Source organism: Heterocephalus glaber, unplaced genomic scaffold (genome assembly GCF_053883595.1).
Source record: "Heterocephalus glaber isolate CG9 unplaced genomic scaffold, H.glaber_assembly_v1.0 deba00001571, whole genome shotgun sequence".
Lineage (NCBI taxonomy): Eukaryota > Metazoa > Chordata > Mammalia > Rodentia > Bathyergidae > Heterocephalus > Heterocephalus glaber.
In genome coordinates, this window is record NW_028258356.1 from 8,255,085 (window position 1) to 8,280,030 (window position 24,946).

Consider the following 24,946-nt stretch of genomic DNA (forward strand, 5'->3'; position numbering starts at 1 on the left):
CTCTAACTTTGGGTGTCAGGTATTTTGTGTCAGCAGCAGAAAAGTAACTAACGCAATTGTTCAAGCATTCTGTTTCCTTTTCTTGTATTTATCTGCTGGGATCTCATTTGCCTTAGAATCAGGGTAAGTCATACACATCCTGCTCAGATTTTTAGAAAAAGAAGGTAATTTGGGCTACAGCCACGATCTTATTAAAGAAAATGAGGGCAAGTTAATGGCTAGTGTTCAGGAACAACAAAGCTCAGTTGCTTAGCAACGGGAGGCGGGGTCTGGGGTGGGCAGAGTTGGTGTAAGCACGGGGAAAAGAAAAGCAGAGAGGAATATAAAAAATGAAGTTAATGTCTGGGTTCCTCCCAGGTGGGTGAGATTTATAGAGTCCTGATTCTTTATAGCTTCAGTTTATGTTACATGATCAGAAAATTTAATGGAATATGCTGAAATTCAGCAGTGGTAAATCACAGTGGGTATTTATTGTTAATTCGAGGGAAATGTAAACTGTTTATTTAACATGTTGATTGCAAATGAAATACAGGAAATGGTTTGGAGGTCCTCTGGTTGTAGCAGTTCATCACGTCGCGCAGACACTACTGCCACCGTGTGGACGGCGGGGCTCCTGCGGGGAGTGGAAGGTGAGGGACGGGCTCAGAGGCCCAGGTCTGACTCCCCTAGTGGCCCGCAGATGGGTTTGCTTACATGGGCCTGAGAATAACTTTGAAAAATTCTGGCACATTTTAAAGTAAAAATTTTAATTATAAATTTAAATGCTTTTAAATAATATACTCTCTTGTGGCTTGTGAATATTTACATTTAAAAACAAAACTTCCGTACAACTCTTTTTAATGCATACAGTGGACTTTAAATATCATAGGGATTTGATACACAACAACAGGTATTTAAAAATTATAAAGTCAACTCTTTTTAGTGATCAATTTTCTCATAATTCCTTTTCTCCTTCAACTTATATTTCAATTCCACTTCCCCAACAGACTTATATTCTCATGTTTTATACAGATACATAAATGTTAAGATATGTGCTACATACAGAAGACACTACATATTTTTCTGTAACAAAAAATAAACATTAAATACAAATTACGGAATGTGACTATAAGACTAGTTATTCATTTATTTAGTGCATAATTAATTAAAAACAAATATGTTAAAATGTTGATCAGTGCTGTACTTATTCAACATTAAAATCTACTTAGAAGGTTGAGGCTTTAAAAATTTATTTTAAATGTCTATGATGAATATATAATTATTGCTATGTATTTGATGAATATTATTGTTAGAATGTGACAAAGGTCAGCATCAATATTATTCATATTTATCATTTTTTTCTAGTTGTAAGCCTCAGGAAATTTCATTCATAGAAATAAGTACTGGGAATGGAAAAATTTTTATTAAGCAATATTAACTGAATTTTTTTGAATGATTTCTGAGTTTCTTGCTAATAATGATTTGGTAATTTAATAATTTTCTTTTTTTGTTAACAATGAGTACACAACTGAATTAGCTTTTACTTAAGGTTGTTAACAGCAAAATAACTGAAAACCATGGGACCTGTACAAGTATTTGATTTTACCTGATTGTTAGAATATTTTTCTGATCGTCCCTGTGATGCGTGTTGCAGAGGTTTCTACACTCTGTGCAGCCTTTGATCTCATAGAATGTAGGTTCGAGAAAGGACTTGGAATAGGAACAGAAAATAATGAAACAGCTAATCAGAGATCACCTGGGCAAATAAGATGGATTTGAAATTTAAGAGTTAGAAATGATTAGAAATGGAGTTTTTAGGTATAAAGAAAATGGATTCTCTTTAAATTCTTTGAATATATCTATCCTTTTAAAAGTCTTTGTACACCCCAGATTGAAGTCATTGGTTTATCCCCAAAGCCAGTTGATGATGACACTTTCTATAAGTCTGATGCCAAAGTGGGTAGTGGCAGTACAAGGCATAATTAAATATTCAGTGTTGAATTTACTGAGTTTAAGTAACCTATTATTTTTCTTTAATGTCTTTTCTATTAAAGAAAAGATATTATAATTTCAAAAGCTCCAACTTCCTAAAATCATATGCTATGTTGGTCCCTTATTTATTATGCTTCTGAAATTGTGCCAGTCAGGATAGCTTATACTAAATCTCAGCTTATACAAAATCTCAGCAACTTTAGAACAACTAGTATTTGTGCTCAGGGAGCATATTCATTGCAGATTGGCTGTGACTCTTCTCTCATTCAAGATAGTGACAGAGCAGTCTGTACCTGATAACTGGTTTCTTGGCAGAGGGGAAAAAAATCAGAAAATAATGAGCAGTCTCTCAAAACTTCTGCTCCAAAGGTATGTGTCACTTCTCCCTATGTTTCTTAAGAACAAGTGACTTTTGTTCTCTGTGGAGCTCATCATGGTCAGGATATACAGAACTCCTCCGGGAAAGGGAAGCAAGTACCTGGACCAACATAATAACCTACAGGACCACTAAACCCCACAATATAGGAATCACTGATTTTAGTAAACACATGGCTATCATTTTCTAAAATATTATATTAAAATGATATATTTTAATTTTATAAAATATTTCCAGCATACAGAAAAAGTACCTATAGCCTAGAATTACCAACTATAAACACTTGTCATATTGACTTCAGGTCCCTTTGTTAAAAAAGAAACAAAATATTATAGATGCAGTTGAAACTCCCAATAACCCCATCCTTTACCTGTTTTAATCGCTTTCCTTTTTAGAAGTAACACTATTCTGTTACTAGTGTGTATTCTTTTTACCTATCCTTTTATATTTTTACTGCAAAAGTACTTTAAAGGTTTACATAATGTACAAGGTGCGTCTCTTTTGTGTACTTTCCTTTTATCCACTCAGCATGAGATATTTTAAGTAGTATATCTATGTAGCTGAATATAGATGTAATTATTTCATTTAAACTATTCAATATTAGTACACTATGTGAAGTGATTATACTTTAACATATTCAGGTTATTTATAGCCTTTTAGTGTAACAGACAAAAGTATAACACCTTTGTATTATCACTTTGTGTATAAGAGTTTCTCTAAGATTGATGCCTTCAAAGTGAATGAAATACTTCATGAAAAAATCACTTTGCGAGCTTGAAAACCCAGGTGCTATTGACACCAACTTGAAGCTTTATCGATGGCAGCTCCAAAGGGACAGAGTTCATAGGAAATTTTGAGAATGGACCAATCTTACCTGAAACAATTTTCTTGGCATAAAAGAACAGAAACAGCTTCACAAGTTTCCTGGACTTCTGTGCTGTGTTTAAAGCAGTAGCAGTTTCCTGTGAGTCATCTGGTGTCTGTGATAGTAAAAGACAGCACTCCTGGAAAGACCTTATGTCTGAATGAGGAAGGCCCAGCAGGAGATTCCACAGGGGTGAACTTGGTTTCCAAAGAAATCACAGTGATGTGAAAAGGGACAATAAGGACCAAGGAGTAGAAAGGAAAATAGATATCGCTGGGGGTGATGATTTATAAAGATAGGGACTGATAACTCTTCCCTATAGTGTGATGTCATGTGATTTCAGGGAAGCATGTAGAGCTGTAGTGAAATTGTTGCTGCTAGCAAGCGTCAATTTCCTGCCTTTCTCATCCTCTTAGAACCTGAGTTTGTTCAATCTACTCCCACAGATCCCATGTGGTTCAGTTCCAGGTATAGGTCTAAATAGACTAAAGATAACCCTATATAGACCTACCTTGTCTAGAAGTGAACATTGTATTAATCAGCTTCTCATTACTACAATAAAATATGTGAGGTAGCTAATTATGAAGAGGAAAGGTTTATTTAGCTCCTGGTTTTGAAGGTTTTAAAGAATGGCACTCATCAATGCACTTCTGGTGAGAGCTGCAGATGACAGTGTGGGGAACGTGTGTCAGAGCAAAAGTCACAACTTGAGAAAGCAAGCAGAGAGAGAAAAGGGTCTTCATAATCCCCTTCAAACATCCTTGACCTAAGGACTTCTCACTAGGCCTCACCTCCCAAAGTTTTCTCCACTTTCAATAGCTCAACCCTGGGCACCAAGCTCTTTACATATGGGCCTCTGGGGGGATGTTACCCATATTTAAGCCACAGCACATGTGTAAAGTAATTTGGCTCTATAAGTACTGATCAGAATATATGAAAGACTCAAAAAAATTAGATGTCCCCAATAAAAAACCTAATTAAAAACTGGGCAAATGAAGTGAATGGACACTTCTCAGAAGTACAATTGGCCAATAAATACATGACAAAATGTTCAACATCTTTGGCCATTACAGAAATGCAAATTTTAAATAACACTGAGATTTCACCTTACTCCAGAAAGAAAGGTTATCATCAAGAAATCAAATAATAACAAATGCTAATGAGGCTGTGGCAAAAAAAGAAACCTGTCTACATTCTTGGTGGGAATGTAAACTAGTACAACCACTACAGAATCAGAATAGATTCCTCAAAAAACTAAAAATAGAAATTCCATTTGATTTAGCTGTTCCTCTTCTAGGTATCTTTCCAAGGGTTAATGACATCACATTATAGAGATACATGCATACCCATGTTTATAACAGCACAATTCATAATAACTAAATCTTAGAAGCAGCATGCATCCATCAACAGATGAATGGATAAAGAAAATGTGGTATTTATACATAATAGAATATTGAGGTCCAAGTACTTTGCCATGAAGAAGGATAAATGAGATATTTATAGGAAAATAGATGTATCTTGAGACCATAATGTTAAGTGAAATAAATTAGTCACACAAGCTTAAACATCTCATGGTTTCTTTTATATGAGAAACCCAAAATAGAAATAAAGAGCAAAATAAAAGGTAGATAATAGGAAATAGGGAGATAGAGCTTTTACAAAAGGGAAGGAGTCTAGGAGACAGGGGGAGTGGAGAGGGAGAGGAGGGGAAGGAGATGAAAAAGGAATTAAGATGTGTTGTATATATATATACCAGCTCCCCATGAGGAATGCAGGCATGTACTAATAAAAAATAAAAATTGAAAAAAATAAAGAACTGAGCAGAGATTTTTCTGGGGAAGCCTAAGAAAATTCTTTCATACTCCTCTGAAAAAAATTCCAAAGAGTTGTTTTATTTCTTTTGAACTTGCCTTGTGTGGGACCATAATTACTACAGCCTGTGGATAAAATTGACGTGTGGAATAAGGCAGACCAAAGCAATTGGAGTAAAAATTAGCTAGAATCCTTGTCCTACCTCTGTGCCTCTTTTTGTTCAAGGCTGCGTGAGTTACATTTTTAAATACTTGTCACTAAAGTACTCTAACTGTTTTTAGAGGGTTCAGGGAGTATATGTGAAACAAGGACTGAACTGACTGTACCGAGTTTACTGAGATTAGTTTCTGCCACAAGGTAGGACAAAAATTTAAAACAAACTAATTCCAACCACCAAATGTGCATTTCAGTTATCATGCACACCAGTTCAACAGCAACATCAGTTCTTCAGTAAAACGCTTCAAATTTCAGCTACTATACAGTGCATACACATTTTACTGCTTCAGTCCACAAATCAGTAACTGCTGCCCATCATGATCAGTGACCAATCACTTCACTTCTTTCAAACTTTTGTTCATGCACAAAGTCTTTTCATACAAATAGCAAAACAGGGAGTCTTATTGGCTCATTACTTCCCAGTGCTAAAACATATTCATTTTGATAAGGTGAATGGTTCAAAGAGAGAATTGATCAACAAAGATGAGAATGAAGGAAAGAAACAAAAAAGCGATCATGCTAGAAATGCAATTGGAACTGAACACAAATGTAGTTAAATAGTGGACAGTGGTGGTGACTCTTCCACCATCTAACAGTGATGCCAGAAGTTCAAGTAGAGGAACTTAATGAAGGGGAGTTCACCAGGCCAAGTGAGCAAAGTGCTTGTGAGGAGGCTGAAGATGCCCCAGAGAAAGGGATGCCTGAAGAAACTTCACAGTAGATAAACTCTTGGAGACATTGTGCCGAATCAAAACTAGACAGGATAGCATATTAGAAGATGATCCAAATTCAGAAAGGAATATGACATTTACCAAGACAGAAAAGATGCTCAGTACTCATTGTAAGTTGCATGAAAAAGTAAATGATTTTTAAGCTGCTCTTGATAAAATTGTGTATAAAGAAATAAAATAATTGTGTTTCCAGTATTTTACATTATATACTAAATATTACTTTTACTAATTTTCCATTTTTCTATACATTTATAACCAAAGTGATATTTTAATGTTTTGATACAAATTTATAAAGGTCACAGAAAAACTGAAATTATGCATCCATCCTTCACACCAATCACTCCCTTGGTCTAAAATGCCTCCTCCCACTCCCATTTCTTATACCTGACAATCTCTCATGCATCTTCCAAAACTCAGTTCAAATGTTAAGGGTGTTTTGTATATATTCAGCCTGCACAGTCATTATTTTAGTCTAAGAGGACTGCACACCCAAGTTAATGGTTCATAAAATCCATGCAGCCTGAAAATTGTACAGATAATCTATGGGATAAGTTATTTGGACCACTTCTTCAGCATTTTATTACAACAGCTTACCTTTATGAGTGGTATGGCATAAGGACAATGTACCAGACTGGGGATTGGGGAGACTTGTGTTCTGGTGTCAGCTCTGTAATTAAAGTAAGTGTAATCCAGGGCAAGTTGCTTAACCTTAGTCCGCCAAAAAAATGTATACACACTTAAGGAAAAGAAAAATAATATGATGTTTTTTCAACAGATGGTATTACCCTCATATGGGATACCATAGAGGATGTTGTATATCACAGAAAACTCACTACATCGCTGGCCCTTAGAGAAGAAATTGAAAACCTATGTGCAGCAATCTCATGACCAATGTTACCCAAGCAGCAGTTTGCCACACTAATAAATGTCTGGAAGCTAAAGGCCACCATTTTGAGCACCTCTTGTAATTGTAGAGGTCAAAGGTAATTTGTATTAATCTCAAGATGTTGCAATAAATTGAATATTAAAAAATTTATACAAGTTTTTCTTTTCCTGAAATGCATATCACATTTTTTGACAGACTCTGTATTTTTTTCTCTGTAAAATAGGTTGTGAATAGGACAATTTTCAAAGGTTTTGGTGCACTAAATTTCTATAATTCTCTTCCATTATCAAAGACAGATATAAGAAGGGCAGAAAGTTTCCTAAACTGTTAGTTTGCAGAGGAGCAGTAAATGTTGAGTGAATCTATGATCAGCTTGCCTTCGATGGGTAAGGTTATGCATGGACTGTTTGATTCTTGTGACACACTGCTATTTTACCATTTTCCTGCTTCCATCACGTATTAAGCTACAGCTTGTTGATAGCTTAGGGTGCATTACTCTATGTCTTCAGCTGGGTTCACTGTTCATATATCCATGAAGCACAATGCTGGGCCCTAGAGAAAAACTTGATTCCTGCCCTGGAAGATCTCATGGTGCAGTGAGAAAAACAACTCATTCTTCCTGCTGGAGAGACTTGAAAATTTGGTTTTGAAGAATGAATATGACAATCCATGATAAAGAGAAGTGAGGGTACGAGGAGTGCATTTTCGGAAGAGGGCATGGCTGGTGCAAAGACATGGGTGCACAAAATAATATTAATAAAGCATAGAAACTGGAGTGATTGACAGAGGATGAGTCGGGGAAAAGGTGGGAAATAGGACTGCTGAGTTCTGTGTAGAAATTAGAAACATCAGGGATTTCTAGCAGGAAGGTTTTAATACAGGGAGTTAGGTACTTACGTAATGGTGAGAAGGGAGGAAAAGTAGAGGAGTTGTAAAATGTTTAGATCATAGCTCAACTGCTGTTACCCAGAGGATGTAAAGGTGCTGCTTTCTCCTGATGGGTGGAAACAGGTTAAAAGCACTGCTGTATAGCTGCCACAGTCCTGAACTAGGACGACTTTTGTAAACACTGAGTCTGCTACATGAGTTGCTCCTACTGTGAGAGGAACAACAGCCTTTCCATCTACCAGTCTTGTGTGTGTATCTTAGTGACAAAATCCCATCTAGAACCTGGTAGCAAGACAATCTGGGAAATGTAGTTTCCAGGCCTCCAGTCCCTGTGATAGAAGGGGAGTAGAAATGAGTGCTGTGTCAAAAAGCAGTAACTTCCTTAGTTGGCAAGGCAGGGCAAAATTGGGAAAGGGACTGGAAAGGCATGCCAGAGTTAAGAAAAAGAAGTGTAGGATGCTTCTGGAAATTTAAAAGCGGGACTGTCACGATTAAATTTGTGAACATTGGTGCTACAATGAAGCCCATTCTTATGAACTAAAAAACAACTACAACAAAAAACTCCACCAAGCTATATGGCAGTAATTTATTAAATAGCTGTTATACAGAGTGGAACCATGTGATGTGAGAGCCCTCAAAGTTTTTTTTTCTTTCAATATTTGTGGTAATCTATCCATCCATTATTCTTTCTCCAATTTTTTATTGGGTGTACATTTTGTAACAGGCACCGTGAATACAGATAAAAGTCATCTGTGATCTTGGCCTTTAAGAATCCTAATCATTTTTCTTTTCAGGGAAAAATAAGGATATTTTGAAAGTTTGTATGGAGGGTTGATCCATTTCTTAAAGTATCTTCTGCTGAAATCTAGTCTCATAAAATGCTATTGAAAGTGTTCTCATAATCAAACCAGCTTTTAAAAGTTATATACTTTCCTATGAACTTAAGCCTCTAGTAAAACTTAGAGTAAAAAATTAACTGTTAAACTTTATCAGAAGTACCCACTTTTGACTTTTAATATCCATTAGTGGCTGAGTTCTTCAACGCAGGTGGGGAGACTGGATGCTTCTATAGGAGAGCCAAATTGCAGGCTAGTGGACCATTTATAAAAATAGATTTAGATGTGAGAAAATGCAAAAATGATTTTAGCTTAGGTATAATTTCTCATATTTGGGGGGCTGGGGATTTAGCTCAGTGGTTCCGGTGCCTTGCAAGTGCCTCGCAAATGCAAGGTCCCGAGTTTGATGCCCAGTACCAAAACAACAACAACAACAACAACAACAAAACCATGTCATAATGTCTTATATTTGGAAGCATTTTCAAATAGAAAGGACATAAATTTTAACACTAAAAACAATAGCTCTCAAACACTACTTTGATAAATATTACTTTGACAAATATGAAACAATAAGTGCTACAACAATCACCCAGGAACATGCAAATCCTGGACAATGGAAGCTTTTAACTATTGTTAACAGGATAACAAACGGGCAAGCTTGTAAATGCTGTATTCTAAAGTTGTTGGACTCCGTAGAATTGGTAAAGGAGGTTTTGCAAAACCAGTTATACAACTACTAAATCCTCTCTCTCACAAGGGCATGAAAATGGTTGAGGGAATAGAAATAGAAATGGATTTAGGGAAGTTTTTCTTTGGAAAATGATGATTGCTCACCTCTGCACTTAAAAGCCACAGAGGGGCGCTGTTTGGGTGTCCTTAGCTCTAACGCCTGTGCTTCCTGCAACAGGGACTGGGTTCTTGGTATCTGACTTGCATGGGGGAAAGACAGGTGAGCCACCAGCTTTGGAAGTGAAGAAGTTGTTGTAAGTTTGGTTGGGCTTTCTTAGAATTAGGGAAAAGGGCACTGACTAGGGTAATGGAAAGTCTGTAACTTTTTCAAATCCTGCCTGAGTATGTGAGGTGTGCACTTCAGAAAAGTCAAAGAGGCTGTGGGAAGATGGTAGCTGGAGGAAAATGAATTGCCTGTATCACAGGATGTTCAGGTTCCACCCCAAGATGAGTCCTTTGAGGAGCTGTCCATGTGAAGCAGCTCTGACATCTGGCAGTCTCACCTCACAATTCGGCAGGGGGAGCTGACAACAGTGCAACATGGATGACTCTGGATGTATAACAAGCCCGGGGAAATCATATTAAGTCTAATTAATAAAATTTGACATTAAGGTAAGCATTTGCTAAATGGAGAAGCACCTAACATGGACCACTACAAGAGGTTGGAGGTGTTCTGCATGGTTCCTTGATTCCTGTATATTCCTCAGAATCACCTGGAAGCTCCAAACTGACAGCAATGTGAACTCACTAGAAAACAGAAGCCAAGGAGCATAGTCCTTCAATCTTCCCACGCTCTTGTGTAACTGTGATGCAGTAATTTTTGGCATTTGGAAGCCACTGGAAGGTCTCAGCAAAGATGCAACTTGGCTTTTTGAGGGTCAGGTTGGCCATGTTGCAACTGTCAATGATTTTACTGAAGATGGTATGTAAAGCCCATCAAGAAATACGACTAACATCTTTTACTAAATGTGTTACTTTTTATTGCTATTTTATAAAGCTTAATATTTTTCTAAAAGAAAAAAAGCTGGTTTACATGTAAAGTAGCAAAGTTACAAGTAGATAGCTAAAAACAGTATAGCTATTAGAGATAAGAGTAGAGCTAAATATGAAAACAAGAGCAGTAAGCAGCAATAAAATTAATTCCTACATAAAGCTAGCAGTGCAACAGGATAAGCAGAAAGCAGCTTTACATTAAAAAAGTTATTTAAATACAGAAATAGCACCTTACAAAAAGGAATTGAAGAATGTAAACTCGGTAGGTAGATTCAAGTATAAAAGTTATACCCCCAACTCTTGTACCAGAACGAAAGGGTTTCACAAACCCTGGACCGTGGAGGGCACACACATCCTCAGTGCTGACTCAGCTCCATTTCCTTAGCAGGATCACCAACAATTACGGTTTTTTTTTACTAAATTATACAATGATAGACTCAAGATTGCCACTGCTTCTTCCCTACCCCAAATATCCAAATCTGGCTTAGCAGCTTCACTATCATCAGTTGTTCTGCAAGAGAATCATTTTCCTGACAGAAACAACCACTGATTATTTTTACATATCTGAAAGCCACATTAAGAAATCGGTATTGAATACAAGTCATTTTTCTATTGCTAAGTATGGTCACAAAGTTGTCACATTATTATTTGTGGGACTGTTTCTTAATACCTCTCAAGAACCATGAATTCTCTGAGCTTAATATGGTCATATTAGAGAGTTAAAGAAAAAGACAGCAAACAAGTATGGAGAGAGCATCCAGAAACAGTGAGGGAGGAAAAAACCAATTTGTTTCCATCTAAACACAGCCCTTTCAGTGAAGATATTTTGTGGATGTTCTTAAGCATGATAGAATTAAAATGTACGTACCCTGCCCAGATTTATATGCTGCATATCCTGTAATCTACCCGAAAAAGGTTATTTTCATTTGTTTTGATAAGGAACCCTCAGTATTAGTTCAGAGTAATCATTACTATGCAATTGTTGATGGTTAGAACCACATTCTTAAGCTAACTTCAGAGAAGACTGTGAAAAAAGGGAAAAAATACCATCTTGTAAACTTTAAAAGTTTAGTGTTGATAAAAATTTGACATAAGTAGCAAATTTATTTAATCTGGCTACCTACCTCAAGTTTTCAAAAATCTTGTGGGGGTAATAAGGCTAATAGTATTCTGTAGTTAATATAAAGCTACTTTACTCAGACTCCCAGAGTCTCTTAAATTAATATTTTTATTCTTTCATATAACATTTTGTTGGGCCCCCCCAAAAAATAGCTCTATACTAAGATTCTAAATCTAAGATAAAAGTTTAATACAAGAAGTTTAACAAAGAGAAGAGAGCAATGAAAGAAAAGGGAAGAAAAGGAAGTAGAGAAGGAAGAAAGGATACCATCTGAAGAAAATAGAGTGAAGTAAATATCAATAAATCTAGAATACAATGAAGTAGTTTGGTTCCTTAATGAACCCCTAAAGTAATCTGGTTTATAAAGGGATATTGCATAACAGTTTCCAGAATTGTATTTGTGCTAGAACAATGAATCTCTGCACTCACCGTTATTGTGGGGGAATACCATTTAACTGTGGTTTGCATTTTCTTGGCAATGAAACATAATGTGGCCATTTTTCCTTTTACCCTTCCAAAGGGTAGAAAGAAGAAGAGAAGAAGTTTAAAAAAGAAACCCAGAAGAGTCACTTACTGACCTACATCTGTTTCTATACCATTTACTCTTCAGTATTTCAATCAGAAAGTCTCATCTAGGCTCTGGTTTTCCAAGTAATTACTTTTTACCATCCCGATTCATTTTTACAAACAATTGTTAAAAGGCATCCATACATGGTACGCTACAATTAACATTTAAATAATAATAATAATAAAAAACCATAGGGCATGTAATGAAGGAAACTGAGCATGGTAGAATTTTTACAAATAGCAAAACCTCATTGTTCTCACATTACTTGAGAAGCAGCCATTAGGTGCCTAGACTTCACCTTAGTTCTCATGACTGGATCAGGTTAGCACAGTTCAGTTATAGCCAAGTGTCATTCAGTTATTTTGGTCTTGATATTTGTCATGTATATACATTTATCCACATTACTAGGTTGTAGAATAAGTGCAGGGCAAATTAGAGGAAAAAGTACAAACATTCAAGTCGTCATACCCTGAAAAGTATGTGTCAGGCTGTAGTTGTAAACTCTTTGCACTAAATCCCATTTTAGGAACAAAATAAATAATACCATAGGATTCATAACTGAAGGTAGCTTCCTGATGAAGCCTAAAGAAGCAGTAGCTTTTTTTAAACTGCAGAAAGAAAGTTCTCTCACCACAGATTTACTCAGGGCAAGTTTACCCTGGTTAAGTGCTAGACAGCCCCCCTTCAGGAAAACCACAAGGCTCCAGTAGCCTGTTCAGATCTATGTCCAGGAATCAGATGATTCTTGAATCAAAACCACATTAGTCAGTCAGTGCTTTCACTGTGACACCATGCAGAGTCTGAGCTCTGGCTGGCATTACAAGCACAATTAGTAATAACTACTTTCAGGAACGTAGATGATCCATGATGTTGAGAAGATAACAGAACCAGTGAATGAAAGAGAGAGCAAGGACACGAGCTGAGGACTGATGGTTATGTTCCACTTAGGACATAGCCTGTGACACAGGGAAATTCAGGTGGTCTGATCCCACCCCATCTGCCAAAGCACCAGTTTAGTCTGGCCCGCTGCTGGGGATTTCTAGTCTCCTCTGGGCTGAGCTGCTATTTCGCGACTGATTCCTTTCTCTTCTCCTAAGGACAGGGTCTCCAAGGCTGCCAGGTGTCTTGAAAAACATCTCACGGTGTGTGCGTTGCATACTTTTGGGTGTCACTGGAACAGGTGACTAAATAAAAAGAGCAAAACCAGAAGCAAAGTCAAACTCTTCTCAGTCTGTGAACTTGAAGCTCTTTCTTGACTTGTGTCATTATGATCCCTGTGCAGGTCTCCCCTTCTCTTGACTTTGTTTTTCTGTCACACCCATCCCTTTTATCTTCTTCACAACCCTTAGCCTTACTGGAAATTAATTTCTTTTGAGTGGGCAAAGCCCACGCACCAAAGAAGTTACAGACATGGACAGGGTCTGGCTCTCCCATCTGTGTGACCTTGGGAAAATTATTTAATCCATTTTCCCTTAGCTATTTTATCAATGCAGTGGGGATGGCAGAAGTACCAACTTCAAGGGCTGTAAGAATTAAACAAGATGATCTTTGTAAAACACTTGAGTATGTGATACAAATAGTAATTGTACATGTGTGCTCTTTTTGTTTACTTACTACTATTTATCCTCTTATGCTAAATTTATCCCCTTAATGTGTCCTAAAATGGCAGGGATCATTATCCTGCTATATCTTCAGTGCCTAGATCACCGTCTGGCTCATAAGTCCTGGGAAAAAACACATGCTGGGGCTGGTGATGTAGCTCAGTACGAGAGCTCTTTTCTAGTATGTTTGATTCCACAGCACTGCAATAAAGTGTATGTTATGCTATAACTATCTTGTTTAAAAACCTCACATGATTACTTCAATACCTGGCATATTTATGAGCCTTTGAATAACTTGTTAAAAGTAATTTTTTCTGGAATAGTAAGTAATTACTCTAAATAATGCCTTTTGTATTATAGGAATTAAGTAAAGATTTACTGAGTTTGAGGGACAAATAGATTCATTTATACTTATTATATATGTACATTTTAATTATGTATCTTTTTATAAATAAATATGTATATACTTATTATCTCCTAGACATCACATTTTAAGAAAGATGCTAAGAAATGGAGTTAGTATCAAGACTTATTTCCCTTCATTCTATCCTATGCAATTAAAATTTAGGATGGTTTCCTTAAATGACCTAATGATCGAGGTTTTTTTTAAAAAATTGGGTATTGAACTCAGGACCAGGCAGGCACTGTGCTCTGAGCTACATCCCTGGCCCTTAAATGACCTAATGAAATGAAGGCTTGGAGATCACTGAAAACATCTAAATAGGCAGGGCTCCCCAAAAATCTACCTTTATTTAAATGCCTAAGATAGGTTGCTTTTATTCTAGGAAAGAGAATAGTGAATGAAAAAAGTATTCTTATCTGTAAAGCACAGGATGGCTCACCTTGTATCTCAGTGCTTTGTAAAAGAAACAGGTAACTCGGGTCCACAATGGAAGCTGGGTAGAGCTTGCCCTAACACCTCTATCCTAGGCCATGCTACTACAGTGAGAACTAGTTACATGCAGCAATGGAGCCGGCAGGCCTCACCTGTTGTAATTTTACGACCGAGGCTGGATGTCCCACATAAACAGGGGACTCGGGTTGGATGACACTGTGTGACCTTGCCATCACAGGACTCAGGTTCAATGAGGGCTGACCCTGAAGCTGAGGGTCTGCAGAAGTGAGCGTGGATGACTTTGGATTAATCATGGCTGCAGGGCTGAGGAGAAGATGAGCTGCAGATCCAAGGCCAGGCAAGCTGAAATTCACAGGTCCTGTGTTTGGCAGAGTGCCAGGAGCAGAAGAAATCGGCACAGGCATTGCAGGAGAATAGACAACAGGAAAAGGGCCCACAGTCGGAGACGGTAAGACCATGCAAGGAACACCGAAGGACGGCAGCTGACCTGAGGATGGTCCCACAGTGTGGGGGGTTTGACTGCCAGAGAAGAGCACATTGAAGCCATTTAATCCTGAAACAGAAGAACAAAGAAAATCAATACAGCATAAAGAGTCCATTCACGGTCACATCCTTCATGGACCTTTTTAATAGGAGTCCACGATAAGTCCATGAACCTTGTCCCACCTGATCAGGTCAAACCCCCTATCTGTGCTCTTCAGCTCACATGGTTCTGTCACATCAGTGGCTGAGACTACACTTCCACATTTACCTGCATGACTGTGTGGGAGATGCCTGTGGAGGGTTCTCACAGTAAGTTCCCCTGAACCCCAAATGAGGAGGAAAGTCAAACTTGGAAGGGAAAAATTATTTTTATTATTATGAACTTCTAACTAAAAATTTATATTTCTTTCTTTTTTGGTACCGGGGATCGAACTCGGGTCCTTGCACTTGCTCAGCAGGCAGCAAAACCACTGAGCTAAATCCCTCAGGCATGGGCCAAGGATTTTTTTAGCTCAGTGGCACCACGCCTGCCTTGAAAACTCAAGGTCCTGAGTTTGATCCCTGGTACCAAAAAAAAAGACTTTGTCACAAGTACAAAGTAGAAATATGTTCACATTATTTTCTAGCTATTGCAGATTTCTACACTATTTAACTTGGTGCAACTTTGAAATGATGGCAATTTTAGACTTGTTGCCAGATCTTTTCATTACTATAATAATTTCAAAAATTATTTTTCTACTTGTTCTTCAGTATCATTGGTTCTTAGTAAGCCTGTGTTTTCAATTCTCTGCACTTGTAAACACTGTGAAGAGGAACCCATAGGATTCTCCAGTCCGACTAATAGTATATGGCTAAAGAAAAGTAAAAATCTCTGTGCTGGGCTATAATTTTCATTGAGCAGTAGCTGAGTCTGGTTTTGCTCAAAGTAACCCCAACACTGAATACCATGCTCACAATAAGCACTCAAGGCTAAAGAAATGATAAGTGAATAATAACAGATACTCAGCGAATCTGCTCTGGCAGCTCAGGCTTTAACCAACAAAAAACTGAGAGAATCAATTTAAGCAACTTCACATCAAGAGAAGCTTTACAGAAAATATCTTACAAGTTAGGTTTCTACTGTAACTCCATTTTAATAGTAAGAGCATTTACTATTTACTAAGTGCCAGACATTTTAAGTTCCTTTGATTTAGTATTAAATCTAATTCAGTATTCACAGCACTCTTCTGAAGCAGGTACTATCACTGCTGCTGCTGTACCAACGAGGAGGTTTGCATGCTCATCTTAAGTTCATATAGATAGTAAGTGGTTTTAAACATCAAGCTCTTTCACTCCAGATCATAACGATGTACTCAGTACTTCTGGTACTTCAACACACTCAAGAATGCTGACTGCACATAATGGCCAACAGGTTCCTATTAACACTCTGAACCAATGCCAGATTCAGTTGAATTATAAAAAAAAAAAAATTAAAAATTGCTGTGCTTTTCTATCAAATAAAATTTAATATACTTTTTAAAAAAAATTGTTTGCTCGAATTATTTTCCCATTATTTCTGCAGTGGGTGAAAATAGAGCAGCCTCTCCATTTTATATAGAGAGAAAACAAGAAGGCTAAATGTAAAATGAGTCAGAAGCAATAGACAGCAGTATATCAATGAACTGCTTTCTTTGGTCAGTGACACAGACAAAACTTTAAAAATCTAATTTATGATCTGTATCCTAAAAGGGACTTCTTATGGTTTGGATCAAAAGTCTCATGTGTTCAAAGGTGGGGCTTTCAGAAGGTGATTAGATCACAGGGATGATATACCCATCGGTGGATTAATTCACTGATGAGTTCGCAGTTGAATATGCTGTGAGGAGGTGGAGCCCAGCTGGAGAAAGTGGGTCACTAGGGGTATGCCCCTGGGGGATGTATCTCTTGTTCTGGCTCTTCTCTCTCCACTTCCTGGCTGCCACAGATTGAACAACTTTCTTTTGCCATGCCTTTCCACCATGCTATTTCTGCCTTGGAGCCAGCCTACCATGGAATGAACCCACTGGAAACTGTGAGCCAAATTAACTTCTCTTCCTTTAAGTTTCAGATGTCAAGTATTTTATTCCAGCAATGAGAAAGTGACTAATAAAGGTTGCAAAGCCATGATGACACCTCTTACCGGCTGGAGACTGCACATAAAGATACTGCAGCAAAGATGGTTCTTTGGTGCTTTCATTTTCTTTTGAAGGCATTTCAGTATCTGCGTTTCTTGAAGGATTTCCACCCTCAGAAGAAACAAAGCAGTTTGCTGTAGCATTTCCTAAACCCTCTTCCACAGCAGGGTGTGGACCATTCACACGAGTGTCTTCTAGGAACACAGAGCCCCTGTTGCCCATAGTCTTGCCAGAGGCAGGGTCAATGGAATCTGAAGGTTTCTAAGTTAACCAAACCAGGAAACACAAGAGCAAGTCAAAATTCCAGCAATCAGTCTCACAACACTTTTCTCAAAATACCTAACATATAAACAAAAAGGTAAAGCAGTCGTGTGCCACAGTGATTCATGTGCATCGGTTGTTTTCAACCTGTTTACAGGAAGAGTGTAAAAATGAATGTTACACCATGTTTATTATAGGCTCGTGATTCCTAAATATAGAAATGATAATGGAAATCTGGTCATGGTGTTTAGACTATGAAATAAGTTTCTGACCTGGTAACACATAAAGTGTTGATGCTACAGCTTTTGGGGGCCTTCTAAGAACTGTGGGCTGGCCCAAAGCCTTCTTGGTTGTCTAAGAAATATGCTTGTCAGATTTCCATTTCTGATCTGCAACCCCAGATATACAGAATCTATATATAGAATTAGAAAAAAGCATTCTGGCAAGAGAAAGGCATCTAGGAGCAAGGTTCTTAATTAATAATTTCCATGAAGTATGTCCAGCTGACCCACGGCAAACTGCTGTAATGGAGGTGCTTCTGCTTTCTGAGAGTTTTACTGGACATATGTCATTAACCGCTGCATGGCTACTAAGTGGGAGATGTGGATAGCTCATCTTTTTATTCTTAGCATTTTGTAGCTAGGGAAAAGGGATCACTGGGTGAAGAGAACTGAGTAACACAGGTACTGCTGACTGACCAGCTAGCACCCATGTTCCCAACTCTGGAATTCAGCTGTGTCCTGGGCTGAGATGACTACTGCAGTGATCCCAAACTTTTTTTGTTTTGAAAAGTATGTAAAAAAGACTGAGGAGAATTAAACAAATACTGTTAGCAGTGGCTGCCACTATGTGCTGAGTTAATGGATAAAGTTTTTTTTTCTTTACTTTTTGACATATTGAAAGAACTGTAATTTTTATAAAAATCACTTTTGTTTTTCCTTCTCTTTTTGTGGTACTAGGGATTAAAGACAGGGCCTTAGCAATGAGCTATATCTCCAGACTGTTTTTTATCTGGAGACAGGGTCTTACTAAGTTGCTAGGTTTCCGAGGCTGGGACTTATTAGTATCTTATGTGTTTCTCTGTGTCTTCAGGGATAACGGGATGGCACCAGACAGTTCACCCACACTCTTACCTTGGGCATGACCAGGGATAAGGGGCTGTCTTCAAGTTCCTGACTTTGTCTTTTAGTGGCAGGCTCGTGCTCCTCCCAGGGCTTCCTGTCCTCACAGAGGCGCTTCTGACTGGAGGGTGCCAAGGATAGCCCTACCGTGGGCGGGACCTCCAAGCTTCTGCCATCCCCCTCTGAACAGGACTCTGGGAACGGTTCCTCCCGCAGGCTTGCACACAACATGAACAGTGAGGTGGAAGGCACATACACCAGGGGCTGGCCAGCAAGCAGAGCTGGCTTCATGCTCTCCACGTTAGAGGACACAGGAGCAAGGGGGATGCCTACTTGTCCATTCAGACTGTTCTGCATGGAAAGTGCTGGCAAGTCTTGAGCAACAGAAAATACTTGGTGGGCTAATGGATTAACACAGTATTCAGAGTCAACAGGGAGGCTGGTGTCTGAGCTGCCTGCTGTAGATACCACTCTCTTGCTGATAGAGGTGCTTTCCCTGTAATGAAAAGAAACATAATGAGCTCCATCAAGTTACCACATTCTCCAGCTCTGTTCCTTAGGAGATCGGGACCCAATCAGGAGTGTGGTGACTCTGTTTGTGCTGTTTGGTGGCAGCGATCATGATCATGGGCGGATGATAGAGACTGGACCAGACTTTGATTTAAAAGAAGTTTAGTCGAGGTTGTCACAGATCAAGTGTCAAATAAGCAAGTGTACAGTGAGTAAAGAAGTAAGCTCATCTACTAAATAATTACTTTCTATCATTCTTGTCCCATACTGTCAGTGTTATTAGAGAATTCGTAGTACACATTCAGAATTAAATCCCAATTAAATCTTAATATGTGAGATTATAAGCAATGTCTGGGCCTTTTCTAAAAAACCTCCAAATATTTAAGAACACATCTATGTTTTTAGTACATTTTTGGGAAGAGAAGTGGAAAATCCTTTAAGGAATGGTAGAGAAGACAAGAGGTTTCTTGTAATCTTTCTGATGGAAGGCACCAAGGTTCACTCTGTCTGCTTTGGCATATTTTGCTGCTGGGAACAGAATGGAGTACACTAGGCTATAGAGAGGAGTACAAAGCTCTGTCCATGGCCTCGCTAAGTGAGGAATCTGCATTACTCAGCTCTGTGACACTCAACAGACCCAGAATGAATGCATCAACCACTACAAGATGCCCAGCCATCAGTCTTCAACCTCCCCATCTCTACCTCAGTAGACCAGAACCACCACCAACCAAGGTCCTGTTCGGTCTGTTCATCAGGAGACCCTCTCTACTTCCAGTCTCACCTGTTTAAAGCAGCCGAAGGATCTTTCTCAGTGAACTTGTTCTTTAGTGTCTGTTGAATCTAAATGCTTCGCTTCTACTTGGCTTTCAGTGCTTTTTGCTAGTGTGGCCTATACCCACCTCTTATGAATGACATTTCCTTTTACCATCCCATTTGGACAAATCATGACAGCTAAACTCATCAGCCTTTGTCCATCTACTCCTTGCATGACTCATAATCTGTTTCTTACCATACGTTCATTAAGAACCTTTCTCATTCCCTCTTTCATGTTTCTTCTGCTTTCTCAGATTATATACTGGTTTCAAAATTAGATCCCAAATTTAAAGCAGACACCCTGGATTTGAATCCCACCTCTGTCACTTTGTAGCAATCTGACCATGGGCAACTTACTTAACCTCTTTTTAGTTACCTTTTTATAAAATGAGGACAATGGAGGCAGCTTCAAAAGATTATGAGCAGATGCGTTAATAAACACTTAAGTAGTACTTAGTACTCAGTTAGCTATGATGATGACAAAATGATCCATGGGAATAAGATGCATCATTTCTCAATGTCATACTCATGTGACCTTGTTTTGAAAATCAATGTATTTGTCTTTTTATTTTGTTCCCTATATATAAACCATCATAGCTAAAAGGATACATTTTTCATACTTTTTTGTATGATATTACACAGTTGGGCGCAGAGGAGAAATTTATCAATTCTTAATTTTAAAAAATAGATGATTTAAATTTTATCTTTAGAGGGGTGACATTTCAGTTTAGTCAAAATTAACATTAGGAAACAGAACAGACTGCTTACTGTGAATTGTCTTCTATTTTCTGCCTGTAGACAGCAGCTAGACTTCCAATTTCCAAGGAATAACCACCTGATCCTGAAAAGGAAAATGTAGGTTTAACAAATATGGGGAGAGGCTATAAATACCAATCAATGCAGTGGAATTCATTACTTATAACTTGAGGATAGTAAGACTATCTTAAATCTGTTCTTGTTTTGATTTAAAGAGAGAAATTTCCCAAATGGCAAATTCAGGTCTCATCAAGACTAAATGAGAAACCAAACCAAGCCAAAACCAAAATAAGTGTTGCTTTGTCAGTCTGGTGACTGAGATATATTAAACAGGCCAACCATGGCAAACCAATTGATCAAGGCTGACTGGATCAATTTCAGGCATGGGGCCATGTTTACACACTGTGAAGTCAGCATCTCCTTTGCTGCCAATAATTGTTTTACTTTAGGCAAGTGAAAAGTAGACCTCTGAAAAAATAGTCAGGATCTAGAATCAGATCATTTAAAAATGTCAGCATATGGGTAAGGCTACAATTACACGATACTTGATGGATTGCATGGAGTAAGCAAGGGCAGGTACCTTGTTCTTCTCTGTATGGGCTGCTGGGTTCTGAGATCACTTTCCTCTCCATCCTCTCAGAAGTCTGAACTGTGTTAAAGGAACCATAACGAACCAGCCTCTGTCTTGCACAGACTTGAATCTTGCCATATGTTTCTCTTTTCAATTCTGGTAAGACAGATGCAGAAACATCCACTAGTTCATCATCTAAATAAATGAGAGAATTGGTAGTGTTGTTATACAGCTGTAATTCAGGATAATTTTAGTCTTTTTCAAGAGATGACTTTGAACCTATAATTGGAACAGTTACCCTATAAATAAAAAAGAAAGACAAAGGAATTTTATGAGTCTTGTCTCAAACCCCATTTTTTGACATATTCCTTTTTTTTTAAAAAAGTTAGTGGATGACTATAAAGTGAGAATGAATCATATATATTCTAAAATTATCTGAACTGCAATGAAAGTAGAGCAAGATGTTCTTCAACCCAAATTGGAACAGGCCTGACATTTTAATGCTTTGTTGGGCAGAGAGTATCAAAGGAAAACCTGACCACACTCAGCACAACCATGCATATTTTGAGATTCACTTTACAGATTAATTGAAATCTGCTTCTTACACTAAAACTCTCAGGCAATGAGTAGAAGAATCACTATTTGCTATTATTAGGCTTTATTATTTCTTTCTTAGGCAGCAGGAGGCTCAGTTACTAAGTGATCACAGGAGAAAGGTCAGCAGACTTCATGGTTGAAATGGCGCAGAACAGTAAGGATAACAGAGGATTGGTGCTTGGAGGACCATTTTGAGCTTAAAGGTGCCTGTATAAAGTCAAGGCAGAGCTGCTCATCTAGAGTTAGGCAGCCAATTCTGCTATTCAGACAGTGAATCTATCCTTGCTTGTTTGTGCTAATTTTTTTTTCCAAGCTCAAAATAGTACTTTGATTACAATACTGATTTAACACACTGAAAAATCCAACTAGACTTACATTTTATAAAATGCACACTTTGATGTTAATGTAACTTTAAAAACACTTAACCTCCTAGAAGACAAAATAGGTAAAACTCTTGAAGTCATAGGAGTAGGGAATACTTTCTGAACAGAAATCCTGGTTGCATAGGAAATAGTACCAAGAATCAACAAATGGGATCATATCAAATTAAAAAGCTTCTGCACAGTCAAAGAAACAAACAACAGACAGAAAATACAATCTATAGATGGGAATTTTTTTTGCCAGCTATTCCTCAGAGGACTAATAAATAGAATATATAAAGAACCCCCAAAAATTAGACACCCCCAATAAAAGATCCAATCAAAAAATGGACAAGTGAAATAAATAGACATTTGACAGAAGTACAAATATCTAAAAAGCTCAACATCACTGGGCATTAGAAAAATGCAAATTAAAACTATACTGAGATTTCATTTTAGACCAGAAAGAATGGCAATTATTAAGAAATCAAAAAATAACAAATGCTGGCGAGGCTGCAGTGAAAAAAGAACCCTGCTACATTGTCGGTGGGAATGTAAACTAGTACAAACATTATGGAAATCAGTACAGAGATTCCATCTTGACCTAGCTATCTCCCTTCAAGGTATCTTCCCCAAAGAGCTTAAGACATCATACTACATGCATACATCCATACTGACATTTATAGCAGTAGAGTTCATAACAGCAAAATCCTAGAAGCAGCCAGGATATCTATCAACAGATGACTGGATAAGGAAAATGTGGTATGTATGCACAATGGAATACCACTGGGCAATAAAGGTCAGATTTGAGATGTTTGTCGGAAAATGGATTTACCTGGAAAATACAATGTTGAGTGAAATAAATCAGACACATAAGCTCAAATACTGTACAGTATCTCATTTGAGTAAGGCAAAGTACAAAAAAGAGAACAATAAGGATGATAGGAGACAAAGGGATATATCTCTTGCAAATGGGAAGAGGTCCAAGAGAACGTGGGTGCAAAGAGAGCGGGGAGGGAAGGGGAATGAACAGAATAAAGATATGCCACGTACAGGAACCTAATAACTTCTATGAATATAAACACTGTATCTCATAAACATGAGAAAAGATTAATAATATCAGCAAGAATGAAAATAGGGAAGGGGGATTCAGAGGAGGGAGGGAAGGGGATTTAAAAAAGAATCAAGTTGTATTATGTACATGTATCCACTCCTCAAGATGACTGTAAACCGTATGTACTGCAAACATGTACTAATAAAAAATACACAGAAAAAAACTTGATAGACTTGTAAGAATAGTCAAATTTGCAATTATAATCAGAATTTCAATATCCATCAATAATTAATAGAAAATAAAGATATTGTATAAACAAGCTGGACAACACTGACAACCTAACCTAATTCTCATTTTTAGAACATTCTATCCAACAATAGATTATACATTTTTTTAAGTCCAAAAAGATAGATATTTACCAAGATAGATTATACCCGCTGACAAAACAAGTCTCCATAAATTTAAAATAATTCAAATTATACAAAGTATATTCTCTGACCACAAGGAAAGAAATTAGTAAGAGCAAGATAACTGGAAAACCAAAGAATATTTAGAAACTATATAATACATGTCTAAATACCCTGTGGGTCAAAGAAGAAATCAAAATGGAAAATAAAATATTTTGAATTAGAAGATGAACACACATATCTAAGTTTGTGAGATACACCTAAAGAAGAGAGAATCTATAGTACTGAAATGTATGTTAGAAAAGAAAGGGCTCAAATTCATGACTTAAGAAACTAGGATAAGAATACACTGAACTCAAAGCAGAAGAAAGTAACAGAATAGCCCATAGGTATTAAAGAAATTGTAATCTGAAGCTAAAAATCTCACAGAATATTGCAGGGACAGATGGCTTCATTAATGAACTTTTACAAACACTGAAGGAAAAAATATAACACTAATTCTATAAATACTATTACTTGGGAGGAACTATTTCTGAAAATGTTTTAAGAGGCCATTATTCCTGTTTTATCAAATAGACTAATGCAACACTTTGGAGAATCCAAAAATACTGCTGTATCCATATGGTCAGTTTATTTTCAATGAAGGTACAAAGGAAATTTGGTAGAGAAGAGACGATTGTTTTATATATTGTTCATACAAGTAGGAATTTCTGTGCCAAACCACCACCCCAAAGTCCATTAGTCCATACATTATATATTTGTGACTTTATGTTAAGTAAAGATTTCTTAGATACAAACTAAAAACATGATTCACAAGACAAAAAACTAAGTAATTGGACTTTCTCAAAATTAAGACCTTCTGACTTTCAAGACATGGTTAATTCATTAATTTTATCAAAAGAATGAAAAAATAAAGCCACAGATTAGAAGATATTTGGAAATTACCTAGCCAATAAACGACTTGTATGCAGAATACATATATAATTCTCACAATTCAACAGTAAAAAAGCAAACAACTTAACAGTAACCAAAAGGGCAAAAAAATCTCCGTGAGCTCTACCAAGAAAAATGTAAAATTATCCAGTCCTGGGATTTTTCTTTGTTGAGACTTTACTACTGATTCATTATGGTTACTGATTATTAGCCTATTCAAATTTTCTAGGTCCTCATGGTCCATTTTTTGATAGATTATATTTGTCTAGGAATTTGTGCATTTCTTTTGGGTTTTCCAATTTGTTGGCATATAGTTGTCCATAACAGTCCCTAGTGATCCTCCGTATTTCTGTGGTATCTGTTGTAATGTCTCCTTTTTCATCTCTGATTTTATTTGCTTGTATTTTCTTTTTTCTTTTTTTTTGGTGCCAGGGATCAAACTCGGATCCTTGTGCTTGCTCAGCAGGCGGTGAAACCACT

General features: G+C 37.3%; 2 protein-coding genes and 1 pseudogene across 2 annotated transcripts in view; 1 reads left to right on the plus strand and 2 right to left on the minus strand.

Moving 5' to 3' along the window:
• LOC147823673 (E3 ubiquitin-protein ligase RNF130-like) overlaps window positions 1-10,201 on the minus strand; it is a 97,529-nt pseudogene extending 87,328 nt beyond the window's left edge.
• Window positions 1-24,946, plus strand: part of LOC147823672 (uncharacterized) — a 239,325-nt gene that overhangs the window by 140,599 nt on the left and 73,780 nt on the right. The window lies entirely within an intron of this gene.
• The window catches only part of E2f7 (E2F transcription factor 7), a 50,844-nt gene continuing 37,833 nt past the window's right edge, over window positions 11,936-24,946 (minus strand). Inside the window, exons 8-13 of the mRNA XM_004845002.3 lie at window positions 21,126-21,311; window positions 20,558-20,630; window positions 18,479-18,962; window positions 17,090-17,345; window positions 14,580-15,001; window positions 11,936-13,175 (exon numbers count right to left, since the gene is read on the minus strand). Coding sequence (XP_004845059.2) covers window positions 13,005-13,175; window positions 14,580-15,001; window positions 17,090-17,345; window positions 18,479-18,962; window positions 20,558-20,630; window positions 21,126-21,311 — 1,592 coding nt within the window. The 3' untranslated portion in view covers window positions 11,936-13,004. The remainder of the gene's footprint in view (window positions 13,176-14,579; window positions 15,002-17,089; window positions 17,346-18,478; window positions 18,963-20,557; window positions 20,631-21,125; window positions 21,312-24,946) is intronic.